The sequence below is a fragment of the Hippocampus guttulatus genome, chromosome 14 (genome assembly GCF_054856545.1).
Source record: "Hippocampus guttulatus isolate MCC_2025c chromosome 14, RoL_Hgut_1.0, whole genome shotgun sequence".
Taxonomy (NCBI): Eukaryota; Metazoa; Chordata; class Actinopteri; order Syngnathiformes; family Syngnathidae; genus Hippocampus; species Hippocampus guttulatus.
This window is the reverse complement of record NC_141274.1, coordinates 15,950,796-15,975,007: the sequence shown is the minus strand read 5'-3', so window position 1 is coordinate 15,975,007 and position 24,212 is coordinate 15,950,796. Positions and strand designations below refer to the sequence as shown.

The following is a 24,212-nucleotide window of genomic DNA, read 5'->3' as shown; positions in this document are numbered from 1 at the left end:
TAGAAGAACAAAGACCCATCTCAAAACAAGGTCAACAAAACGTTCCAATCTCTGATTGTGTATATTTAGAATCTTTTAACTATTTACAGTAAAACAACATAAGTAAACTTCCCACTAAGATTACCACACAACAAATTATGAATTAAAATTTGATATTGGATATTTTAACCTTGCACACTCTGATACATTTGCGCCTTTGAACTATCAATTAAATTGAAATGAGTCCAAATTTCACTGCGTTTCCTATCCATTTTCTCGCCTTTCCACTTTCCACCGTGTTTTTTTTTCTCTGTAGCGCTATCGAGCTCTCTCTCGTCTCCCTGTCTCTCCTGTTCGTGTGCTGCTCACAGCGTGCTGCTGTTGTGTGTCTCTAACTCCTCCCCCTGCTCTTAACTGCAGCGTGTGTGTGTGTGTGTGTGTGTGCGCGCGCGCGTGTGCGTGTGCGTGTGCGTGTGTCCGTGCGTGTGCGTGTGTGTGTGTGTGTGTGTGTAACCCTCCCCTCCCTCTTCTACCACGGATCTTGACCAATCACGTGCGGCTTTAACCGAAGGAGGGGAAAAAAACAGGAGGAAAAAAAAAGTCGGCTCCTATTAGGAGTGGCTCCCTATTAGGAGCCGGCTCCCGTCGTTCACTTCAAAGAGCCGGCTCTAAGAGCCGGTTCGTTCGCGAAAGACTCATCACTAGTCCGCAGAGAAGGAAATTACCACGACACGAGTGCTATTTTCGACACACCATTTATATTTTCGATGTAAAATCACAAAACGAAACAAGCCCCCAACAGTAGCATTATTAATTCTAATTCCTCTTCACTTAAACATTTAACGTTAAAAATGAAAAGAAAAACGGACATGACATCATATTTCTATATGAAAAAGAAACAAATTGATCCAGACACAGAGAGAGAGTCAGATGATGATGGTGGTGCGAGTTCTGAAGAGGAGTAAGTTGAAAGCACCAGAGAGGGAGAGTCAGAGGACACGGGATTCATTTATTTTGAGAGCGAGGACACAGAGCAGGAATGGGATACAAATGAAGATCCTGAGAATGAGGAAGACGAGACTGCAATAGAAGTGGAGTGTAAGACACAGACAGAGGATATTTGCGCTTCAACAAGCACTGGACCATCAGGTATGTGATGCTGAAAAGAACACGATCCTGTTCTGTGTGTGTGTGTGTGCGCGTGTTTGTGTGTGTGTGTGCGTGTGTGTGTGTGTGCGTGTAACTTTTTTAGTCTCCCTTTTTATTTTAATTTTTATTTAACAGGATCAATATATAAGACATTGCCTTTTAAAATTTGGATAATTATATGCATGTAAAACATCTAGCTTCAGTGTATTTGCAATTTTTGTCCCCGGCAGGCTGGTACCATATCATCCCCTGGCTTGAATATTCTCAACAGACGTATTGTTACGCTTGCAGACATTTTAGCCCTCCTAATACTGTTTTTTTTCTCATCACTGTAATGTTATGACTACAATTTCAAAGTTTGAAGAAATAAAAAGTCAAATAAGATTTCGAATCTGTCTTTTTAGCCCTGGGTTGAATGTGCCCCCCCATCAAAACCCCTGGCCCCAGCCCGGCCCCCTCAGTGAAATTGATCCAGAACCCCCACTGACTACAGTACAGTACAGAACAAATAATTTACCAGGAGGTGGAGCTAGAGGTTTTAATTTGAAGATAACATTTGTCACTTCCTCCTCTCTCTCGTCCAGTTCGTGTCGCTTTGTTTGTTTGTGCGCGTGTGAAAATGTGTGCGTTTGCTCGCGTGTCTGCGTGTTTGCGTGTGCGTGTGTGCTTGTGTGTGAGAGAGAGGGGTTGTTCCAGTCGAGACACAATTATCAGACACCAAACACGCAGACTGAGGAATTGACTCTTCGTGCATTTTGTTCTTGTGCCGTCACAAGTGCATCACATCGCATTCAGGCAACTTGCTGCTTGGCGCATTGGGCACATTTCACGGTAAGTTGAAAGTGACTTCAACGTTTGACCGTGGACGTGCTTTTATTTGTTGCTGCAGTTGGTTATTTGTTCTAAATCCAGAAGGTATTCTTTACTACTCGGTGACCTGTGCTTTTTAACGTCGTGTATTTATGTTTGTAGAGAATTTTACTTTGTGCATGAGTTGAATTGGAGTTTTCATGAGTATCTACCTGTATATATTTTAGACGTGACTCTTCATTTGTGTAATTTATTCAATACAGAAACAAATAAAAACGACAACCCAAAAACCCTCAGTTGGCCATAAAATATCAAAATGTAAACGTATGTGTAAGACAAAAATACATTTGTACAGTAGGTAACATTCGTATAATATGAGCTAATGCATTTTTACCTTGTGTTTATAGCCATTACATTTACAAAATATTCAATTGATAAATACTCAAAACGATCACGAATAATATGTAATAATAAGACAATTGTGTGTATTTTTTACATAAATATGTATTATGTTTGATAGGTCTGGTATTTTAACAAGTATGGGTTTTAAGTTCTATCGGTGACAATACATATTTTGTTCATGAACAAACGAATGTAAAATAAATTTTAAAAAACTCACAGCACTTCAGCAAACCAAAATGTCACAAAAAGGTTCACCGATTTCTTTTCAGTTTTTTCCAAATGTATGTAGTATGGAATATGAACCAAAAGCTAATATACTCAGATTCAAATTTAGAAAGCTTTATTTATCCCCGTGGGGCAATTAGAGAGGCCATTCCCCAGTGAATGGAAGTAAGTCTAACGACAATAAAATCTCTTGTCACCAGCAAAATGGATCTGCTACCAAATGTGTGGGGAGAGCGCTACTGGCTTCCACCAAATATGACCTGGGAGGACATGGAGCGGCTGGCCCCCTCGGAGCGCCCGCTCCCCCGAGACCTTTTCGTCGCATTGCCCCTGGCTTTGGGCTTCGTGGGCCTGCGTTACATGTTTGAGAGGTACTGTGGAAATCGCTTTCCTCATTTATTCCCTAGCTATATCCACCTTAAGGTCCGTGGACTAGTTACACTCTTTTGTCCTCACAGGTAAGAAAAATCATTATGACTGCGGCTTACCAGTCACATTTTTTTCCAGCGCTGCCTTCCGCTACTCTGTGACATTTCTGTACACTGGCAAGGCAACGCCATCCTACTGGTGAGGCAAAACTATGCAGTAGTTGACATATGAGCTACTAGTGCTAGTAGTGATGTACTTAATGTTAAGTAGACTTTGATCATGTATTTAGAATAGATCACTAAACTTAGTAACATGTACTAGCACACTGCAAAAAAATAACAACTTATATTTTGGGGGCCAAAAGCGGTAATTTCAGTTGGAAAAAGGTTCATAACCTATACTGTAAATGATTGATATTTATGGCAACAATGTCATTAGCACAACAAAGCAAGTAATTTGTTTGCTCCAAAACAGTTGTGTATATGTTGGGGTTCAATAAAAGGGACAACAGTTCTCTGAATTATTAGTTCTTCTTTGTGAAATGCGGGAAGTTGAATCGGCCAACTTAAAATGTTATCGAAGTTTGTTGCCTTGAAATGTTGATTCCTCCAACCTTTTTTTTCTGTGTCATTGTCCTACTAGTATGCGACTTTTGACCTCCCTGCTGGTTATCAAAGGATTTTTAATCAATTGTGAAACTACTTGATGGAAAACAGATTGAGCATTTATTGACTATTCTTAATACCCACCTTTGGTTCCAATACTAGTATGCTATTTATTCTCATTAGTAGGACGACATTGGCCCTCTACTAGGACAATCTCATGCTCCCAGTGAGGCAAAACTGGGCACTACTTGACAAGTGCATGCTACTTGTAACATTTTAAAATTCTACAAGTTAACATCAAGGCTTTCGCTCATAAGACTCGTAGCTTGCAGATGTCAACTGGTGCATAGATTTGGCTCACTGGTAATCTGTATTTGTCCTACTACTGTTCAGAAATGTCCTATAGTAATGGAAAAAAACATGACTCGTACGCACACTAGTTGTTCTACTAGTGCACTGTACTGTCTTAATAATGACGGCAAAGAGAGTACTAGTGCATGGACATTACATCTGGATATCAAGTATATTGAATTTAATCCATCCATCCATCCATTTTCTGATCCGCTTATCCTCAGGAGGGGTAAATTACAGGCGTGCTGGAGCCTATCCCAGCTGTCTTTGGGCAACAGGCGGGGTCTTCCCTCAACTGCTTGCCAGCCAATCACAGGGCACAGATAGACGAACAACCATTCACCCTCACAGTCACACCCTGGGAGAATTTAACGTCTTCCATTAACCTGCCATGCATGTTTTTGGAATGTGGGAGGAAACCGGAGTAACCGGAGAAAACCCGCACAAGCACGGGGAGAACATGCAAAGTCCAAACAGGAAGGCCGGAGCCCCACACGGTGGCGGGGGGGCTGGAGCCCAGAATCGAACCCCCTTCACCTCTGCACTGTGAGGCGGATGTGCTAACCAGTCGTGCACGGTGCCGCCCTATATCAAATCCGTTTGAGCTTTTATTCAATAACGTTGGTATCCATCGGGAGGTTGTTCTAATCGGCCAAAAGCAGAACTAGTAATGGAAAACTGTTGTTGCCCTACTAGGGTCCATTCTAGTATGGGTTTTTTTTTTCCTCATTAATACAGCTCTAGGAGCACTATTAGGCCCAACTAGTTGATATGTGTCGTGCACTAGTAAGCTCCTGGACCACTGTAGTGGTGGTTTGGCCTCAATAGTGACATGTAGTTGTCCTGCGAGAGAGCAGAAATGTCAGATAGTCGTTTAAAAAACCCCCCACTGCAAGTAAGAAACAGTCGTTCTATTAGTTCACCCTAGTTGTTCTATCAGTGTGCCGGATTTTCTTTCATAGTGAAGGCAAAGAGCGTACTAGTATACTAAGATGGATGCCATTCTCTTGGGCGCATTGGCCTCATGTTGACTGTTGTCAGCATCACTAAAACTGAGTTGCTTTGACAATGACTGTAAACAACTGTCACGCGATTCCGAACCAGAAGTGACGCCATTGCTGACATTCCGCTAGCATGAGGTTATCATACAACAAATATTTGTCTACGAACCTCACACACCATTTCCTGATTGGGATCGAGCATGCAGCGCACTTACTGAATAGGTGAGGTGGATGAGCTGCGGGGCGAGGAGCAGGTAGGTGTGTTGTTAAGAAACAGCTTTGTTGTCACCGGGGAGCGAATCTTACAAGACCAGAACAAGAGAGGCTTTGTGTCATCTAAGTGGAGTCGCTATATTAATGTTTTCCAGAATGACGTCCAGCTTCGACATCAATGAGAAAAGATCCAATCATGTGGTTTGCTAGAGTGCCAGCTCGTGGGCCACAAAATAATTTGAATTGTGCGGCTCTGGGACGCAAGAGCTGCAGGGAAGCGCATTTTACTCATTAATTACAAATTAGCTGTTGCCGAGGAAATGCTCAGTTACAATTGAGCTCCCTCCCACTAGGTGACAAAATGTCAGACTTTTATTTACCTGAACATAGACGTAAGATAAGATAAGAAAACCTTTATTAGTCTCGCAATGGAGAAATTCCCAATTCACAGCAGCAAAGTTACGAAAGGAAGAAGTAGAACAACAAAATATAGGAGCTGCTGGAAAGGCAGCCACTCTCGCGGCGCCATTTTGAAGTCAAAATAACAAAAATAACACAACACAACACATAGGACACAGACAGTCGTGCGATCTTCACCACTTTTCTGCATACACTTTGTTGTCTGAAGCAGTTCTAGATGAAAGAGGAGAGGATCAAAGTGTCCTTTCACCAGTGGATCAGAGATGTCATGCTGAAAATGTGCACACGTCTGCGACAAGCTAAGTTTTGAAAGCAAACACGAAGCTGTAGCGTCCATTGACGAAAAGAGATGAGTTCACTTCTCCTGTCCCACGTAATCCGCTTCAAACTCCAAGCCGCGACTCCCAGTTCCAAATCCGCATCGGCGCTCCGCGCTGACGCTCCTTTCTTCTCATCGTCGGCTCGTAGACTGAATGAAAGAAACCGAGCAGCTAAAATCACAAGTATTGCAAAAGAAACGTAGGTGATGGCAATCCACGCCAAAAGCCCCAAAAAGTGGCCCAACAGGAAGTCTGACTTGACTTGAAATGTGGCTTTGTGAACTGAAGTGGTAAGGCATAGTCCAGTGTCTTGAGTGCAAGGCAATTTTATTGTCATTGCACAGGCACGAGGACAAACCAACAGAATTACTTACACTCACTTAACACTTCTACCTGCGGCTGCGGATCGGACTGACAGACTTGATAGTGTTAAGCTTCCGAACAAAGTCGGGACTGGGCGGATCCCAAAAATGCAGACCAGGAGTGGATCGAGTACAAAAAAAAATTATTCTAACAAAAAATGGTCGTGAGACCGTCACAGTACAACATAAGTCGCTGGGAGCAACCGAGGGTATAATAGCACAACTAACAAAAAGAGCTTGCAAAAGGAAAGAGAAATAATAATGAAAAAATCACCTGACCTAAAATGACAAGGCGAAGAAGTAAAACAAACGCACCTAGGGTAGCAATTCAAATACCAAAACTAACTGAAGGATAACAAGACCAACAAACCAGAACTACGACAGATGTAAGGACAAAAATCGAGTGCGACGAGAGTCTAGAAGACAGGACTGAGACAAGAGCAAGGAAAATACTCCAACAACTGCTGATGTCTTGAGGTACAGGTGCGGAATGGGAGGATGAGCCCTCCCCTCTCACCTGCTGGAGACAAAATAAAACAGAACCATGACCGATAGAAGGCAAGTCAAATCAAACTTAGAACCTGTAAAGGAAACCTGGTTGCCAACACCTGGACCCGTTGACCAATCGGTCGAGTGGAAATGCAGTGCAAAATGGAGCCACAATAATACGTATGTTTTGTTCAAGGAAGAGCTCTCTGAGCATGTCGATGTTTGTAAGCTGTCAGCGTCCGTTTCCCCCAAAACAACAGGTTAGCGCCGTGACCCTCTCCCACACTCTCATGTTGGCTCATCACATCAAGTGTGACTTTTCTTTTGTTTTGCTTGCTCTCAGGTTCTGTGCCCCGGCTATTGGCAGACGTTTGGGGGTGAGGAATAGGTTGCGAGTGAGCGTGTCCCCCTCCCCCAACCTGGAGTCCTTTTACACGCAACAAAGCACACGGCCCACGCAGGTTATTCTCTCCCTTTTGTACTTTTTGGAAACCTGAGAACACACCTTAGATCTCAGTATCATCAGTGATTGGTATACTTTTGACACAAAGTACCACCTCAAAAAATACATACAGTGCTACCATTCTGACCGACAGTAGCATCCACTAGTGGGCCCAAATGTTTTACGATTGAAATCCAATCTTCAGCCCGATCCGCTGGGTCAAAATAATCAACCCGACCTTGGATGAAAGTTCCCCAATCAGCTCCAATTCCAAAGCTATACCCACGCTGCGAGTTGGTTTAGAATAGGAATGGGAATCGAAAACCAGTTCTTGTTGAGAACTGGTTTGCCAGAGTTTCGATTCCTCTGTATCGTTTGCCCCGGTCAGGACGAATGATGCCAGCAGGCATGTTGCATTGCAACGTTATTTATAAGCGCGACTAGCAAGAAACATGGTGACAAACATTTGAAAGTTTGTTTACATTTTACAAGAATGGCTAACAACAGGGGAAGTCGCAATCCTTGCAAATTACATTACGGTAGTATTTCATCTTCGGGAGAAAACATGACCAATATGCGAAAGCATTTGCACACACACACACACACACACACACCACGCACAAACTTTGAGATGGCGGTCGTGCTTTTGATCCGCTCCGGAGTGCTTAACTCAACAGTGGCGGCTTGATAACCATGACCTCTCCTGTCAGGACTCCAGATGACCACGTTAGTGCAATTTCCACCTTGTTGTGGAACCTGGTGCGTGTTGAGAGACAAAGTCTGATTGGCTCAGAGGCCGGCAGTACTCGCTCCAGTCTACCGCGAGCTTCTCTTCTCGCCCAGGCAGGGCAGAGTAAATTCCTGTGAGGCACTGTTGTGGAAAATAATATGCTGATCTTCCCCTTTGTGGTATTTCCAGAGCGACATCATTCATTTAATGTCGCTGTGTGGCAAAAGCCAGCGGCAAATCGAGACCTGGTTCCGACTGCGCCGCCACCAGGACAAGCCGTGTCAAACCAAGAAGTTTGGAGAAGCGGCGTAAGTACTTCTCTTTCTTTTAAACTCCAGTTCAATGGGGCCTTGACTTGCAAGTTTAATTTATTTCTGTCACTATAACTCCATCCACCCATCCATTTTCTAATCCGCTTCTCCTCACGAGGGTTGCGGGCGTGCTGCAACTTATCCATATTCGGGCAATAGGCGGGGTACACCTTGAACTGGTCGCCAGCCAATCGCAGGGCACACATAGACAAACAACCATTGGCGCTCACAATCACATCTAGGGACAATTTAGAGCAGGGGTGCCCAAACTTTTTTGACCCAAGATCTACTTTTCGATCGACCCGTTACCGTGCCATGATGAGCAACAGCCTGACGCTGAGGCAACGATCGTAGCTCACGCGTACCGTTTTAAAATGCTTCTCTCGGCCCTCCAGATTCCCATTTTTTGCCTGTCCCCTCTGTGAGTTGTACAAAACAAACTCTGAATGAGAATAATGATAACAATAAAAGATTAGCGCAACAACTCTGAGCAGAAGCTGCAACTGCAGACTGCTGAGCGCTAACAACTTCCGGTGACGCAGTCACACGCCACCGTAGGTTAAAGATGACCCGCTTTATTTTAGTTTATTTTTTAAATACTTTTTGTGAAAGTGAGACTGATAGAATGATTAGGGTGCAGTGTGCATTAACACAAAAAAAAATATATTACTAACATGCACAGAGACCCTTTTTTTTCCTCTACACCTCGGATCGATTTGGGACCTGTCCCTGATCTACTGGTCGATCACGATCGACGTAATGGGCACCCCTGGTTTAGAGTGTTCCATAAGCCTGCCATGCATTTTTTGGTTTTTCGATACACATTGATAAATTTGTTTGTTTTATAATCAGTTTGGCAATAAACTTCAACTGGAGGTGGCAACAACTAGAAGCAAGCACTTGGCCTCTTTTTTGAAGAATTGTTGTGAAAATTAGTACCACCATCTCCCGCTCCAAACAAAATGTTATGCTCGCAACTTAAGAAAAAATAAATAAAAATAGGCCGAGCATCAACTAGCATCTCGAAAGGTTTGTTGGCCTGGTCACCTGTGAGTCGAGGCACCACTGTATGTCATTTTGTCCCCCCAAATTAGGGTTGGGCATCGTTTGAATTTGACGATTCCTCTTCGGATTCCAGTTCCGCAATTCGATTTGGTCTCTCAATTCCAAATCTTGAGAAAAAAAAGGTTGCTTGGTTTAAATGAGGGAGCTAACGAGTTATTTTGGGGGATGGGGGGAGTGAAATCATTTGAGCATCTGTTGTTTTACTGTCATGAACTTTTTACTCTTTATGAACTTTGCTATGAATGTCTCAAAGGGCTGTTTTTACCCAGTATCATTCATATTAAACCTAAGCACCTCAAATTATCACAGGAGGGATTTATTTTTCATAACCTCAAGAAAATACGGTCATGCAGCAGGTACTTATAAGATGCTACTAAGCTCCCATTTGTGGTCTAAACTTGTGTTTTTTTCTACAGAAAAAAAAACCTACGACACCAAAGATGTGTAGTATCTGAGGGGGGCCACAAGGAATATGTATTTAATCGGAGCACTCTCCAAAAACATATGCCGTTTGTGTGTATGTATGTATGCATGTATGCTAAGCTAAATATTAGCTACATTTGTAATGACCCGCTGTTTTAGTTCCGGTTGAACTTGTTGCCAAAAGAGGTCTTTTACTGATTTTCTTCTCCGATTCTCACCGGCTGGTACCAGGCTGGGGGGTCGGAGCCCAAGTTACGGTAGGCAGCACAAGGAGGTCAAAGACGCATCAGATGCAATCGATTCCGTGAATCCAGAAGTGTTTTGTCATATTTCATTTTCAACCTCCTGTGCATGATAGTACTTTAAGACGCCTATTGCACTGAGCCGAAGAATGGGCATTTTTTTTTCCACTTCTGATCTTCTGCGAAGTGTGTCTGTAACGTGGTCGCTTTCTGTTTGTGTTCGGCGGCTTTTGGCTGGGGGCGGCCGGCGGGAACGGCCCGAGGGATGCGGAACGCCACCGACTGGGCCCTGCCGAGCTGCCACTTCGGCTGCGGTGGCGGCAGAGATGGCGCTGATCGGTGCTTCGTCCGTGCGGCTCATCAGCAAAATTCAGCACCGACGTTTACAAATCGATGCCCAACTATAAAAAAAAAAAATCCCCCGTAAAAACTCCCTAAATCCTTCCTTTATGTCTGGATGCTGACATAACATCACCGTTTGCGCTCCTGAAATATCTGCTTTTTTTATTGTCACAGTTGGAGGTTCTTTATCTACCTCACAGCCTTTGTGGGTGGGCTGGCCTGTTTGATTGATGTAAGTTTTGCGAGTTTTAAAAAGTGTATTATGAAGCAAAAATAATTCCTCAATTGCTACTTTTTCTTGTCCTGTGGTTTCCCCTCTAGACCCCCTGGTTCTGGGACCTCAGGGAATGCTGGAGACAATATCCAGTTCAGGTGGGTACATGACAATTCACTGGTGACAGAACCAATTGATATTCACAATCCAGTTTACTTCAAAGTGTAGTGGCAAATGTTTATTCTTGAGCATTTCATTTGTAAGCCAGATCAAAGCAAACTGCAATGAATGGCAGGCCACGCATTTGGTACCTGGGCCTTGAATGGGTACTTAATCCACATCTTATTAGCATCACTAACGTGTCGCAGTTGTAGAAGTCAACATACTGTCCAAAAATGCAAGATTTATCGAATGAGAAGGCAAAACATCAATCAAAAAATGTAGGGAAAAAAGATCATGTTATCCACAGATTTTTATTATTGATTACGTTGTTTTGATTGCCAAAAATGTGTTTTCCTAGTCGAATTTGACTTAAACAAGTTGTACTCTGGCCAACTAATCAAACGAGGGAAATATGTTGACATCATCTCAGGCCAGTTCCTGATTGCTAAATATAGTTTAAGTTACATTAAGTAGCAAAACTGGTTCTAAAAGCCGCGGGCCAGTTAGTTTGACATGGCAACACAAAGAGGCTGAAATCTGATTTGATTGGATTGAAAAAAAAAAAAAAGTATCACAATCACTGATATCAGAGGTCTCAAACTCAATTTACCTGTGGACTGCTGGAGCCAGGGTCTGGGTGTGGCTGGGCTGCATCAGGTTTTCCCCCAAAGATGCATTGATTAAAAATAAATATATATAATAATCCTCATCTCACCCCTCGGGTGGTGTCCGTCCCTCATTCAGCTCGGGTCCTCTACCAGAGGCCAGGAAGCTTGAGGGTTCTGCGCAGTATCCTTGCTGTTCCCAGCACTACACATTTCTGGACTGAGATGTCCGATGTTGTTCCCGGGATCTGTTGCAACCACTCATCTATTTGGGGGTCACTGCCCCGAGTGCGCCGACCACCACAGGCACGACAGGTGCTGGATTTGGGATGGAACCCTCCATGCATGGTTAGGAGCTTTCGGGTCTTAACGTCCGTGGTCTGAATCTCTTCCTTTGGCCACATTATTATTCCTGGTGCTGTCCAGTTCTTCATAACTGAGACTCTTTCCTGTATGTCTGCCACTGTTATGGTAACTGGTTTCTGTTCAGGGAGGTTGCTGTGCTCCTCTCTCAGGGTCACCAGCCATTGTGCACTGCTGTTATGTGCAACCTCCTTCTCCCATATGCCTTTCCAGTACCTTTCAGTTTCCAGTCTTGGTGGGTCAGCTCTGTTGTTAGGACCCTGCCACTGAGCGTACACTTTCGCAGGTTGTGTTGCGAACAGCCTGTTTATTCGTCTGGCCTCATTCTCTTTCGTGTACCGCTTTCGGCGGCTGGACAAGGCTTGGAGCCTTTGTTTGGCAGTTTCGAGTGCTTCAGGTATGGTCATCTGGATGTACCTCTCGGGTATCGGCCTTTTCATCACACCTCTCTGGGCCTCCGTCAATTGATTCACATCTTTCCGAGCCGCCTTGATCTTAGCCTCCAACCGTCTTTTCCATGGTGGGTAACGTATCTCATTGCTCCCATGGTTGCTCTTATAGCCAAGCATCTCTAGGACCACTGATGCTGAAGCGTATATCGGCTCATTGGTTTCCGTGATCGTTTCGGTAGGGATCGCCCTCAGTGCTGCATTCACACTTTCCCTGAGGCTTTCAGGTGGTACTTCACATAGCCGTTGTAATCGGTTTCTAGGTTGCCCAGCTTTCATTCTCGCCATGATCTTAACTTTCAGGTCAGTTGCTGCCTCGCTCAGCATTTCATTCATTGGGGCTGGCCTCCCAATCTCATCATCTGCATTCATTGGGGCTTGCCTCGCAATCTCTGGTATGACCTCCTCCTCTGATCTGGCAGCCTGGGGCCCTTCACCATGGAACCTGCGTTGTACCTCATCAATCTCAAGTTGTGACAGCAGTTGCCGTTTGTGGATGTTGGAACACTGAGCTACTAGTTGTTTCGTGGTCAACCGTGACTGTGGGTTTCGAAGTAACCATTTAGCCCACATTCTCTGCATGTAACCCCTCTGACTAGGGTTGCTTGAGTAGTAGCATTCCAACAGAGCCATGTTATCGCATCTCGTCCATCTCCGCTTTGTTCCAGTAGCCCATTTTATATATATCTATATATATGTATGTATATATATATATACTGTATCTCTCTCTCTCCCTCCCTCTCTCTCTCTCTCTCTCTCTCTCTCTCTCTCTCTCTCTCTCTCTCTCTCTCTCTCTCTCTCTCTCTCTCTCTCTCTCTCTCTCTCTCTCTCTCTCTATATATATATGCATGGAGGGTTCCATCCCAAATCCAGCACCCTGAGACTGTACGCAAGCCGAAAGGAAGGAGGGCGGGGACTCGTGAGTGTGAGAGCCACTGTCCAGGATGAAACATCCAAGCTCCATGAATACATCAAGGAGAAGGCTCCAACGGATGACGTACTCAGAGAATGTCTCAGACAATGGGGAACAGAGGAGGAGGCGCTGGAAGAGGGACCATCATGGGAGGACAAGCCCCTACACGGGATGTACCACCTGACCATAACTGAAGTGGCTGATCTCAAGAAGTCCTATCAGTGGCTAGAGAGGGCTGGCCTGAAGGACAGCACAGAGGCACTCATCCTGGCTGCTCAGGAGCAGGCCCTGAGCACCAGAGCCATTGAGGCCCAGATATACCACACCAGACAAGACCCAAGGTCTAGGTTGTGCAAAGAGGCACCTGAGACGATCCAACACATAACTGCAGGGTGTAAGATGCTGGCAGGGAAAGCCTACATGCAACGCCATAACCAGGTGGCTGGCATAGTCTACCGAAACATCTGTGCGGAGTATGGACTGGAAACCCCAAGGTCAAAATGGCAAACACATTCGAAGGTGGTGGAGAATGACAGAGCGAAGATCCTGTGGGACTTCCAGATCCAGACTGAAAAGATGGTAATGGCGAACCAACCAGATATCGTGATTATCGATAAAGGGCAGAGGAAAGCCGTTGTAGTGGATGGAGCGGTCCCAAGTGATGGAAACATCAGAAAGAAGGAACATGAGAAACTCGAGAAATACCAAGGGCTCAGAGAGGAGCTGGAGAGAGCCTGGAAGGTAAAGGTCACAGTCGTGCCTGTGGTGGTCGGAGCACTCGGGGCAGTGACCCCCAAACTAGATGAGTGGTTGCAACAGATCCCGGGAACAACATCGGACATCTCAGTCCAGTAATGTGCAGTGCTGGGAACAGCAAGGATACTGCGCAGAACCCTCAAGCTTCCTGGCCTCTGGTAGAGGACCCGAGCTGAATGAGGGACGGACACCACCCGAGGGGGGGTGAGACGAGGATTTTTTTTTTATATATACAGTATATTCTTCAATGCTTTTGCCTCTGCTCTCCCCTACACTTTCTCGGTGCTTTGTTCCGGTTTTCTTTTCTACACAAAATAAGATGGAAAATAAAAAAAGTAAATGAACATATCTAAGAACGTAATTTCTGCTGGTCCCAGATCGGCTCAGGGTCCTGCGCCTGCGTATGACGTCCAGCACGGCACAGTTAGTGATTAGTTGAAGGTCAGAAGCCATGGACACACTAAGTGTTTGTGGCGTTTATATGTAACGTCTGGTGCTTCGGAGCACCCAACTCCGGCAACAGCCACACTGCCGTGTTGTTTATCTGCTTAAAGGTGCATACAGCAGCAGCGGCGGGTTGTTCACATTTGTGGTTTACGGCTGTATTCAAGCTGGTGCGGGGCACCGTGGGCACTGTTACATTTTTGCGATAGTCTGGGTGCTCCGAAGCTGTCAGCCTTCGAATGAAACAGACCTAACTATTTAGCATGGACCTAGTTCTAACGCATACAGCAGCCATATTAAACTCTCGCGGGCCGCGCTAACATTACACTTTTATATCAAGGCGCGGGCCTTGTACTTGCGTGCTATGGGCCGCATTTGACCCGCAGGCCGTGAGTTTGAGACCTCTGACCTATACGAAATGGAAACCGAGAAATGCTACAAAAGGGAGATATTTGACAGTTGGGTAGAATTTAGGTTGTAAATGTAGGTCGGCACTTCCAATAGCGTTCGAGACAGCCGGTGGTCCAGCACTGACTTTCATTCCACTTCTTACTGTGCCGTTGTTCCTAATCAATTGTCCAATGAGTACACAACCAGTGTCAATAATGTCCTTGAATCTTCCACAGCCCATGCAAAGTCGTCATTTCTGGTACTACATGCTGGAACTTGGCTTTTATTGTTCCCTTCTGCTCCGGATCTCAGTTGACATCAAGAGGAAGGTGATGCCCTCAGTATAATTGACTCAAATGTGACCGTTTTCTTTCACACGTGATTAGGTCTTTGAATGAAATCTACTTTTTTGTGTAGGATTTCAAAGAACAAGTGATTCACCATTTGGCCACCATGTTCCTGCTCAGTTTCTCATATTGTGCCAACTACATTCGCATTGGCACTTTGGTCATGCTCCTTCATGACTCAGCTGATATCTTACTCGAGGTAAGACCTATTTTTTTTGATGATATTGGATTGGATTGGATAAACTTTATTGTCAAATGCACTGTATGTGTCCCTACTCCCTAAGCATTTAATATCATTTTAAACTCATTTTACAACATTACCCTTAAAATAATGACTCACAGATGATTGATTAAAAAAGAAAAATGCACCAGAACTGCCTTGGCCACACGCAATGTGCGTGTGGCCAAGACTCTCTAACTTCCGCTAACAACCCAGGCTACTCTAAGCTCCGCCCTTACATAAATAGTCCTCCAACATTCGCTATATTGTATATTGTTTCAACATACTTCCTTGACACCAATGACTACTTTTCTACAAGGCAGCGTTTTGGCATCATCTTGTGGCACTGCCAGAGCGCACGGGGAATATGTAAATGGGTGACTTTTTCAGTGGGTCGCCTTCAGAAAAAAGAAACAAAAACACCAGTTAGTGAATTTGTGAATGGCTAACCGCGATGGGGAGTGGGCTTCACTGGAGTAACTTTTAAATGTGTTAAAAGTCCAACTACAGAAACACTGGATTTTCCTTTTTTCCTGATGGGAAAAGGGATTCATCTGTTTTCTCTTTGTATCTAAGCGACAGGTGACTAATTGGGGCACAGTGTCGATCGCTATGTGAGGAAATTCTTTCATTTGACCTTGCTGAGGACATTTTAATAATCCTGTGCCTCTTGATGTCTTTGCAGTCTGCCAAGATGTTTAATTATGGCTCTGGCTGGAAGAAAGCGTGTGACATACTCTTTGTGGTTTTTGCTTCAGTGTTCTTTTTGACTCGATTGGTGATTTTTCCTAGCAAGTAAGGTTTTTTTTTCATTTGTCGTCTTTTTCTCGGCCACGTGAACGACATCACACGTGGATCTGAATTTGTGTTCTGTGGTCATTTTCCAGGATCATGCACACAACCCTGGTACTTTCCATGGAGAATTGCCAACCCTTTGCTGGCTATTACTTTTTCAACATCCTCTTAATGGTGCTGCAAGGTCTTCATGTCTTCTGGGCTTCTTTAATCTTAAAGATGGTCCCTAAATTCTTGACAGGAAAGGTGAGATTCACCTCTGCACGCACATTTCTAATCTTGACGCTGTATAAAATGGCCTTCTCAAACTACACAATTTATTTGTTGTTGACAACGGTCAGGCGGTTAGACTACCAGATGAATACAGTAATCCCTCGTTTATCGCGGTTAATGGGGACCAAAACCACCCGCGATAAACGAAAATCCACGAAGTAGCGACCAATTAACATATATATTAAAAAATGCCCCACGTGGGCCTTTGCACTTGAGCAAAGCGCGTGCGCACACACACACACACACTTAGACACAGATTTTTGCGGACTCCCAAAAAAAAAATTAAAAATAATCGTGGATTTTTTCATTCATTTAAAAAATATATATATATATATTTTTTTTTTTAATGAATGAAAAAATCCGCGATGCACCGAAGCCGCGATAAACGAACCGCGAAATAGCGAGGGATCACTGTATTGTTCTGTATCTTGGACCGGACAAGATGCCACACGACAAGTCCGTCACTGACCGGACCCTGCTCACTCGTCCAGATTTGGTCCATCGGTGGGCGCAGATCTGTCGGGGTGGAGGGACAAGCAGCTGCGAAAACATCATGTCGACGGAGGCATGATGTGCATATGCCATGTTACCACAGTATATGCAGAAAAGGCAAACAAAAAAAAAGAAAAGAGAGTATGGAGCCATTCCTGAATGGTGGGGAGAGGGCGGTATGGTCTATTCTCCAAAATGAACTTGAGGCGACACCGCATTTGCTAATCAGCATCTGACATTCATCTCGCGAAGTATATCGTTGAGGATGTCACACTGCCTGGGCTACGACAGGTCAAGACAACTCCAAACGGGCTCTGAGATACTACGTTTGACCGCGACACCTCTGTCGGCTCGAAATCGGCTACATTTGTGTAATCTGACGTGGGTTTAAGTGTACTATTTTTTTCTGTATTTTCCATCTACTGTATAGCCTTTGTTGTGAAGGTGAAATTTTCATGCTAATAACTAACAACTGATAAGCTCTGATTTTTTTTATCCATCAAGTAAAAGTTGATAGTTGTTTCATTTTGAAATTATTAAGAAAGTCAGTTTCAAAACACAGTTTTTGAGGTGTGTTTATAGCCAGTGTGTGTGTGTGTGTGCGTGTGTGCGTGCGTGCGTGCGTGCGTGCGTGCGAGAGAGAGAGAGGGAGAGAGCACCTAAAACAAAACAAATCAGTGCAGGAATGCAGATAACTGTTGTTTAACATCTTAATCAAGAACTAATGTACTGTACTGTTTTTAAACAGTAAGAATGAGTAGAAATAAAAACAACAAGATAACTACTTTTAGCATTAAAAATATATGACTTCTACCGAAGCTTTTCCATCAATGCTTCAAGTATTTCCGCACACAACATCCCAAGTATAGGCCCAATATCATACACATTGTCGTCTTCTGTCCTCAGATGGAAAAAGATGAACGCAGTGATGAAGACAGTGACCTGGAAGAAGATAAACGGGAGGAGGCTGAAGAAGATTATTGTCTTACGGAAAGGAAAGGCACCCAAAGCTACAAACTAGGCCCCTTGAGTACAAATTGTGTCCTTAATAATCTCACCAACCACAGGGCCTCAATTTCTGGTAGAATGTGTCAAGCTCAGTAGAGATTTGAAATTAATTTTTTTTTCTTTTTTTGGTATGGCCGAGTCGGCCTTTGAAACGGTGTCAATCAATCCAGAAACAGTAAAGCATTTGGTGTTATATTTTGAACGATATATCATACTTTAAGTCACACATTAGATCACAGTAATATTCTCCAACCGTCTCATATGAGCGGTGTTGATTCAAAGCTGGAAATGAACATGTATGAACATGTCCATTCTGGTAATTGTAAACCACAAAGCATGTGTGAGAAAGAGGCGGGAGACAGACTTATTGAATGCCACTAGTTCTGTACACCTGAAGGATGAGCTATCTCTTTTATGCAGATTTGCAAAATGCTGTAGTTGTGCGTGGAACATATTGACAGTTTTCAGTGCATCAAATGTATGTGGAAAGGTACACAACATTAAGTACGGTACATCTTCAGAATCTAATGAGGTTCAGGAAAAGGGATGTGTCAAAAATGCTGCCTTTATAATCAAAATACATGTGAAGGTTTCAAAACATTTTGAGACCAATGCTGCTGATGGATAGAAACATAGACTTTAAAGGTGAGCTGCCAGATGAATTGGTTAAAACATATGCCATTGAAAGGCAGAACAATTAAATGCTCTTCCAGTAGATGGAAACGTGCAATGAATATTTTTCCACCTGTTACCATTAATGCAACTGACTAATCTTTGTGTTCATTGAAACCAGTGGTTCTTAACCTGGGTTCGATTGAACCCAAAGGGTTTGGTGAATCAGTCTCAGGGTTCGACGGAGCCTCTGCCATGGAGGTAAAAACACACCCGACTCAACACGTCAATTAGTTATGACACGCCCGCTCGACCATCACTGGCTTCAGATGATCACATTATATTGCTTGTCCAATCAGACTCTGACCATTACCTGGATGAACAATTCAACACTAATATAAAATTGGAAAATGCACTTTCAGTAATACACTTAAACAGTAGAAGTCTCGATAAAAACTTCACAAAAATCAAAGAATACCTGCCTAAATTCAATAAATTAAAAATAATTGGAAATAGAAGGTTATGAAATGTTTGCAACTAATAGGGAAAACAAAAAAGGAGGGGGGGGGTTGCAATATATGTAGACAAAGCACTTAAATGCAGTAAAATCGAGAGATTAACAAACACAATAGAAAACCTAATGGAATGTCTAACCATTGAAATACATAATAAAAAGGCATCAAATATCATCATAAGTTGCATCTATAGGACACCAGGATCATGTATTGACACATTCAATAAAAAACTAACAGATATGCTCAGTTACTACAACGATAAGAAAACACGAATAATATGTGGTGACTTTAACATTGACTTATTAAACCCAAATGGACACAAAAAAAACAACTGACTTCATAAATACTATGTACAGCAACAGCCTTTTCCCAGTAATCCCGAAACCTAGCAGAATAACAGTTGACACGGCCACATTAATAGATAACATATTTATAAATAAGATTGATCATAAAATGGAAGGTGGACTTCTCATTAATGACATAAGTGACCATCTACCTGTCTTTGCAGTTTTTCATAATTATTTTGATAGAAAAGCTAAGTCAACAACTCACATAACAGAAATAAGACTAAGAACCCAACGCTCCACCGATGCCTTTAAGCAAGACCTAGAAAAACAAAACTGGACCGAGGTCTACTCAAACGAGGACCCAAATACAGCGTTTGAAGTATTTCAGTCTACCATAATCTCCTTATATGATAAACATTTTCCATTAACTAAAGTCTCCAAAAAGTATAAAGACCCAAGTAAGCCATGGATAACGAAAGGCATAGAAAACGCATGTAAAAAGAAAAACAATTTATATAAATTGTTTTTAAAATTGAGAACTGAAGAAGCAGAAAAAAATATATAAGACCTATAAAAATAAACTAGTAAATATTATAAGAACCAGTAAAAGAGATCATTATCATGCACTATTAGAGCAGAATAAAAGTAACACACAAGAAATATGGAAGATACTTAACCAAGTAATCAGAAATAGTCCTCAAAAAATGGATTATCCAGAGTATTTTATCAAATGCAAAAATACTATTTTGGAAAAAACTGCAGAAATAGCAACTGAATTTAATGAGTATTTTGTCAACATCGGCAGTAACATCAGCAAAACAAATTCCTGATCCAACAAACTTGTTTGAAATAGATAGATATGTAGAAAAAAAAACTCCTCCACGATGTTCCTTACTGCTGTAAAACAAGAAGTATCAAATCTTATAAAAACTTTTAAAAATAAAAAGTCAACTGATTGCTTTAATATTGATATGACAATAATAAAGCAGATTATAGAATATGTAGTGCGACCTTTCACGCACATATGCAACCTGTCATTCAAAGCTGGTATCTTTCCATCAAAAATGAAAATTGCTCAAGTTATTCCAATCTATAAAAGTAAGAAAGACATCTGCTTACAAATTATAGACCAATATCACTACTATCACAATTCTCAAAAATATTAGAAAAACTATTTTCTCGCAGACTTGATAGCTTTATACAAAAGCATGCGCTGTTAAGTGAGAATCAATATGGCTTCAGGGAAAAACGGACCACCTCAATGGCAGTTATGGAGTTTGTGGAAGCAATAGCCACTAATATAGACAACAAAGAATTTACTGTTGGGGTTTTCCTAGATCTAAAACAAGCTTTTGACACAATAGATCACAGTATATTATTGAAAAAACTAGAAAGATATGGCATTAGAGGTGTAGCTTATAAATGGATAAAAAGTTATTTAGAAAACAGATATCAGTACGTGCAGCTCAACAATAAAAAAACGAATCAACTGAAAATCACTCATGGAGTTCCTCAGGGGTCAGTGCTTGGTCCAAAACTATTCATCTTATATATAAATGATATCTGCAAGGTCTCAAAACAATTTAAATGTGTCCTATTTGCTGATGATACAACTTTCTACTGTTCTGGAATAAATCTGAAACAGCTCCTGACAACCGTATAAAACGAATTAAACAAATTAAAAAACTGGTTCGACAGAAATAAATTGTCACTTAACCTGAAAAAATCGAAGTTAATTGTTTTTGGCACAAGACCAATCAAACACCAAGCTAAAATTATGGTCAACTCAATTGAGATAGAAAGAGCGTATGAAACCAAATTTCTCGGATTAGTAATAGACTCAAAACTATGTTGGAAGCCACATATCGATAACGTAAAAAGAAAAATAGCCAAAACCGTAGGGATCCTCTACAAAACCAAGGAAGTGCTAAATAAGAGATCTTTGTACACATTATACACTTCATTATTATTACCATATATGACCTACTGTGTGGAAATATGGGGAAATGCCTGCAAAACAAACACACTCCCTATTCTAAAACTACAAAAAAAAAAGCAATTCGAATTATTAATAGATCAAAATATACGGAACCCACAAATCCACTATTTATCAAATTAAATACGATGAAATTTTATGACCTGGTTGACTTTAAAATCGCCCAATTAATGTACAAAGTACCGGTACACATTAACCTGCTCTGCCAAAACATTCTGAAGTTTTTCGAAATTCGAGAAAGCAGCTATGATTTAAGAGGTACCAATTTATTCAAAAAACTCAAAACAAGAACAAACATCAAGCAAAGAAGTGTATCTATCAAAGGTGTTATTAATCTGTGGAATAATTTCGAAACGGACCTGAAAATGAGTAAATCGCTTGCTGAGTTCAAAAACAAATTCAAAAAAATAGTACAAACAACCTACATCAATCAGAGTTAAAATGATCAATTCTAAACATTAAATATAATGATAAATTGATAAATAGACAAAGGTATTGAAATATCCATTATGAATACAAGAGAAAATTGACACAAGAGTGCCAGGGTGTGGATGTATATAATCCCGATACAAACCAAAAGTTGTAAAAATATCACGATTAAGGGTAAAGTATGAGCCTTAATGGAGACTTCTTTCTTCTTACTTTCTTTCTTTTCTGATTGATATAAAAATGATTTATTAGATATAAACACATAACGGGGTAGGACTAGATACGTTTTTTACTTCTTCCTACTCCCTTGAACATAATAACTGTGTTGAATGAAGATTGATTTCTTTCTTTTTACTATTTTTTATCTACCTTATTTCTGTCAAATTATTACTGTATATATGTTTTATGTTCAATAAACAAACAAACAGTGCTGCGGGAAATTTAGTTCGCTCAGTCGTCACTGTGTGACTGTCGTGATAGTACGTCATACAAAAAAAACCAAACAACTAAGGCCATGTAATTTTATTGACATTTTTCTGTTTTTAATAAATGTGTTTTTTTAATGTCTTGAATTTGTAAAAAAAAAAATCACATTTTTATTTTTTACTCATGAAGGGTTCGGTGAACGTTGGGTTCGGTACCTCTAACAAGGTTAAGAACCACAAATCTAAACACTTTGTTTGCCCTGTGCCGTGACATTTTTTTAATGTAAAATATGTGCATTGGCGCAAAAAAGGTTGGGAAATGCTGGAGTACAATTTTAAACTGGGAGCGAAAGTGACTTTTATTAAATTTTTAGCAGTAGACTGTGCTACAATTCCATTCACTCCAGTCTATGAGATAATGACAGCTATAGAGTCGAGCAAGCCAAAAATGGCAGGAAAGGGAATATTTTATGTTTGTGTCCTTGAGTTTTCCCCACCTAAATGAATGAGGCTACTTTGTTCGGCTCGGAGACGGATTGACGTACAAAATCGTCTTACGCCGGTGTCGTAAGACGGAACTGTGAATGTCTGAGCAGCTGCGTATACGTAAACAATACAATACACTCCAATGCATCTTTATTGGCAGTGCGCTTTCGAAGCAGCAGCAGCTGCAACTAAGCGGTTTAAGAGACGTTTAACATAAAAAAATAATACCGTAGATAACATGGACAATAATGTTATCGTAACAATTATTCCTAGTTACGCCTTGCTTGAAGCGGTCATGGGTGAAAGTGGAGCGAATTAGTCTCCTTTCACCAGTGGTTCGTAGACGTCATGATCACCGCATGCATGCCGTCACATACGTCTGCTACACGTCAAATTTGAAAGTAAACAAGATTAGCTCCATTTTCACATTTATCGTCCAGTTTTGGCTATGTTTTCTTTAAATACAGTGTCAATGGTCCATGTGAACAACTGTCTCTGTGGCGCAATCGGTTAGCGCGTTCGGCTGTTAACCGAAAGGTTGGTGGTTCGAGCCCACCCAGGGACGTATTCCTTTTTCGTTTAATGAATTTTTCATTTTTTCATATCACGTCTTTTTTGCAATGACGTCAGAACAATTTGTCATGTTAAGCTTTCTTTCAACCCATCAATGCGGAGGCCTTGACATGAAATGGTTGTTGATTTATTTAGCTGTGTGAGACACATTTTGAAGCAGTCTTTTACATCTTTGTGGATTGACATCACAGCTGTCCATTCCGTTTTTAACACGTAAAGAGTTGCTTGAGGAAATGTGTTTTGATCACAAGAGCGATATTTTAATGTTATCTCTGTTCTGATTTGACAGTAATGACGACATGTCTCTTTGAAACTAGAATGGAATGAAGTCGGAGAACTGCCCATGCATTTTCTAATGTGCTTAACCTCACAAGGGTCGTGGGGTGCTGGAGCCTTCCCCGCTGTCTTCGGGCAGTAGGCGGGGTACACCCTCAACTGGTTGCCAGCCAATTGCAGGGCACATTAAAATAACAACCATTCGCACTCCACGTATGGACAATTTAGAGCAGGGATGTCCCATGTAGGGCCGCTGTCCTGCCTGTTTTCTATCTCGCCGGGCTGCAACACACCTGATCCAAATGATCAGCCAGCTCTGAAGCAGCAATTAGAACCAATTTGATTATTTGTATGGAGCAAAGTCGGACGCGACAACCAATCAATCTTGTTCGCTGGCCCAACATCATATGACCAATCAGCGCAACGAGAATTGTTGGGCTCTTGAAGTCAAGTCAGTCAAAGGCAAGGCTCGGTCACGGAGGCGGATCAAAACATTGAAGAAGGCAAGTCATTTGCGAATCTAACCCGAATTGTCACATGCGGATGGACATTTTAAGGCTCGAGTCGAAAGGAATATTTGAAAATGATCAGTAGGCCTATCAAAGGTTACGGGACCTGTCAGCACAGCGCCGACATGAAAATTTGTTTCGTTTGACTAATCACGAATCACCAGTGCTGTAAACGGGGGATACTCAAACGGAACGTTTAACGGTTGAAACTGCCAACGTATCAATCTATATAACTGTATTATGATTTTCAAAATTAATCCTACACAAAGAGAATCTGACACGAGATTTCCTTTTCTTGTCCAATTTATAATATGTGAAACTTTAAATTGAGACATTAGTGTCCGGAGGCTGCAATTCCTGTTGCTTTCAGCAGGTGGCGTTCTCTTGATTGTGCAGACTGAAAAGTACAGGGAGCAGCGAAAA

General features: G+C 42.0%; 1 protein-coding gene, 1 long non-coding RNA gene and 1 other non-coding gene across 5 annotated transcripts in view; 2 read left to right on the top strand and 1 right to left on the bottom strand.

Moving 5' to 3' along the window:
• Positions 1-1,746: 1,746 nt before the first annotated feature.
• LOC147195351 (ceramide synthase 2-like) lies at positions 1,747-22,087 on the top strand. Of its 3 annotated transcripts, none has more exons than XM_086128466.1 (11): positions 1,747-1,959; positions 2,766-2,936; positions 7,039-7,156; positions 8,057-8,175; positions 10,425-10,482; positions 10,572-10,622; positions 14,783-14,875; positions 14,964-15,092; positions 15,799-15,908; positions 16,001-16,154; positions 17,580-22,087. In XM_086128466.1, the coding sequence occupies exons 2-11, from the start codon at positions 2,770-2,772 to the stop codon at positions 17,775-17,777; spliced, it is 1,197 nt and encodes a 398-aa protein (XP_085984592.1). In that variant the 5' UTR covers positions 1,747-1,959; positions 2,766-2,769; the 3' UTR covers positions 17,778-22,087. The 3 variants fall into 3 exon arrangements, with proteins under 3 accessions (XP_085984592.1, XP_085984593.1, XP_085984594.1); XM_086128467.1 differs by lacking the exon at positions 1,747-1,959 and adding an exon at positions 1,961-2,043; XM_086128468.1 differs by lacking the exons at positions 1,747-1,959; positions 2,766-2,936 and adding an exon at positions 3,170-5,145.
• An 835-nt stretch (positions 22,088-22,922) lies between these two features.
• On the top strand, positions 22,923-22,996 carry trnan-guu (transfer RNA asparagine (anticodon GUU)). The gene has a single exon. It is a non-coding gene; the product is annotated as a tRNA-Asn (tRNA).
• A 248-nt stretch (positions 22,997-23,244) lies between these two features.
• Positions 23,245-24,212, bottom strand: part of LOC147195348 (uncharacterized) — a 31,859-nt gene continuing 30,891 nt past the window's right edge. Inside the window, exon 6 of the long non-coding RNA XR_015102770.1 lies at positions 23,245-24,186. This is a non-coding gene — a long non-coding RNA (uncharacterized LOC147195348). The remainder of the gene's footprint in view (positions 24,187-24,212) is intronic.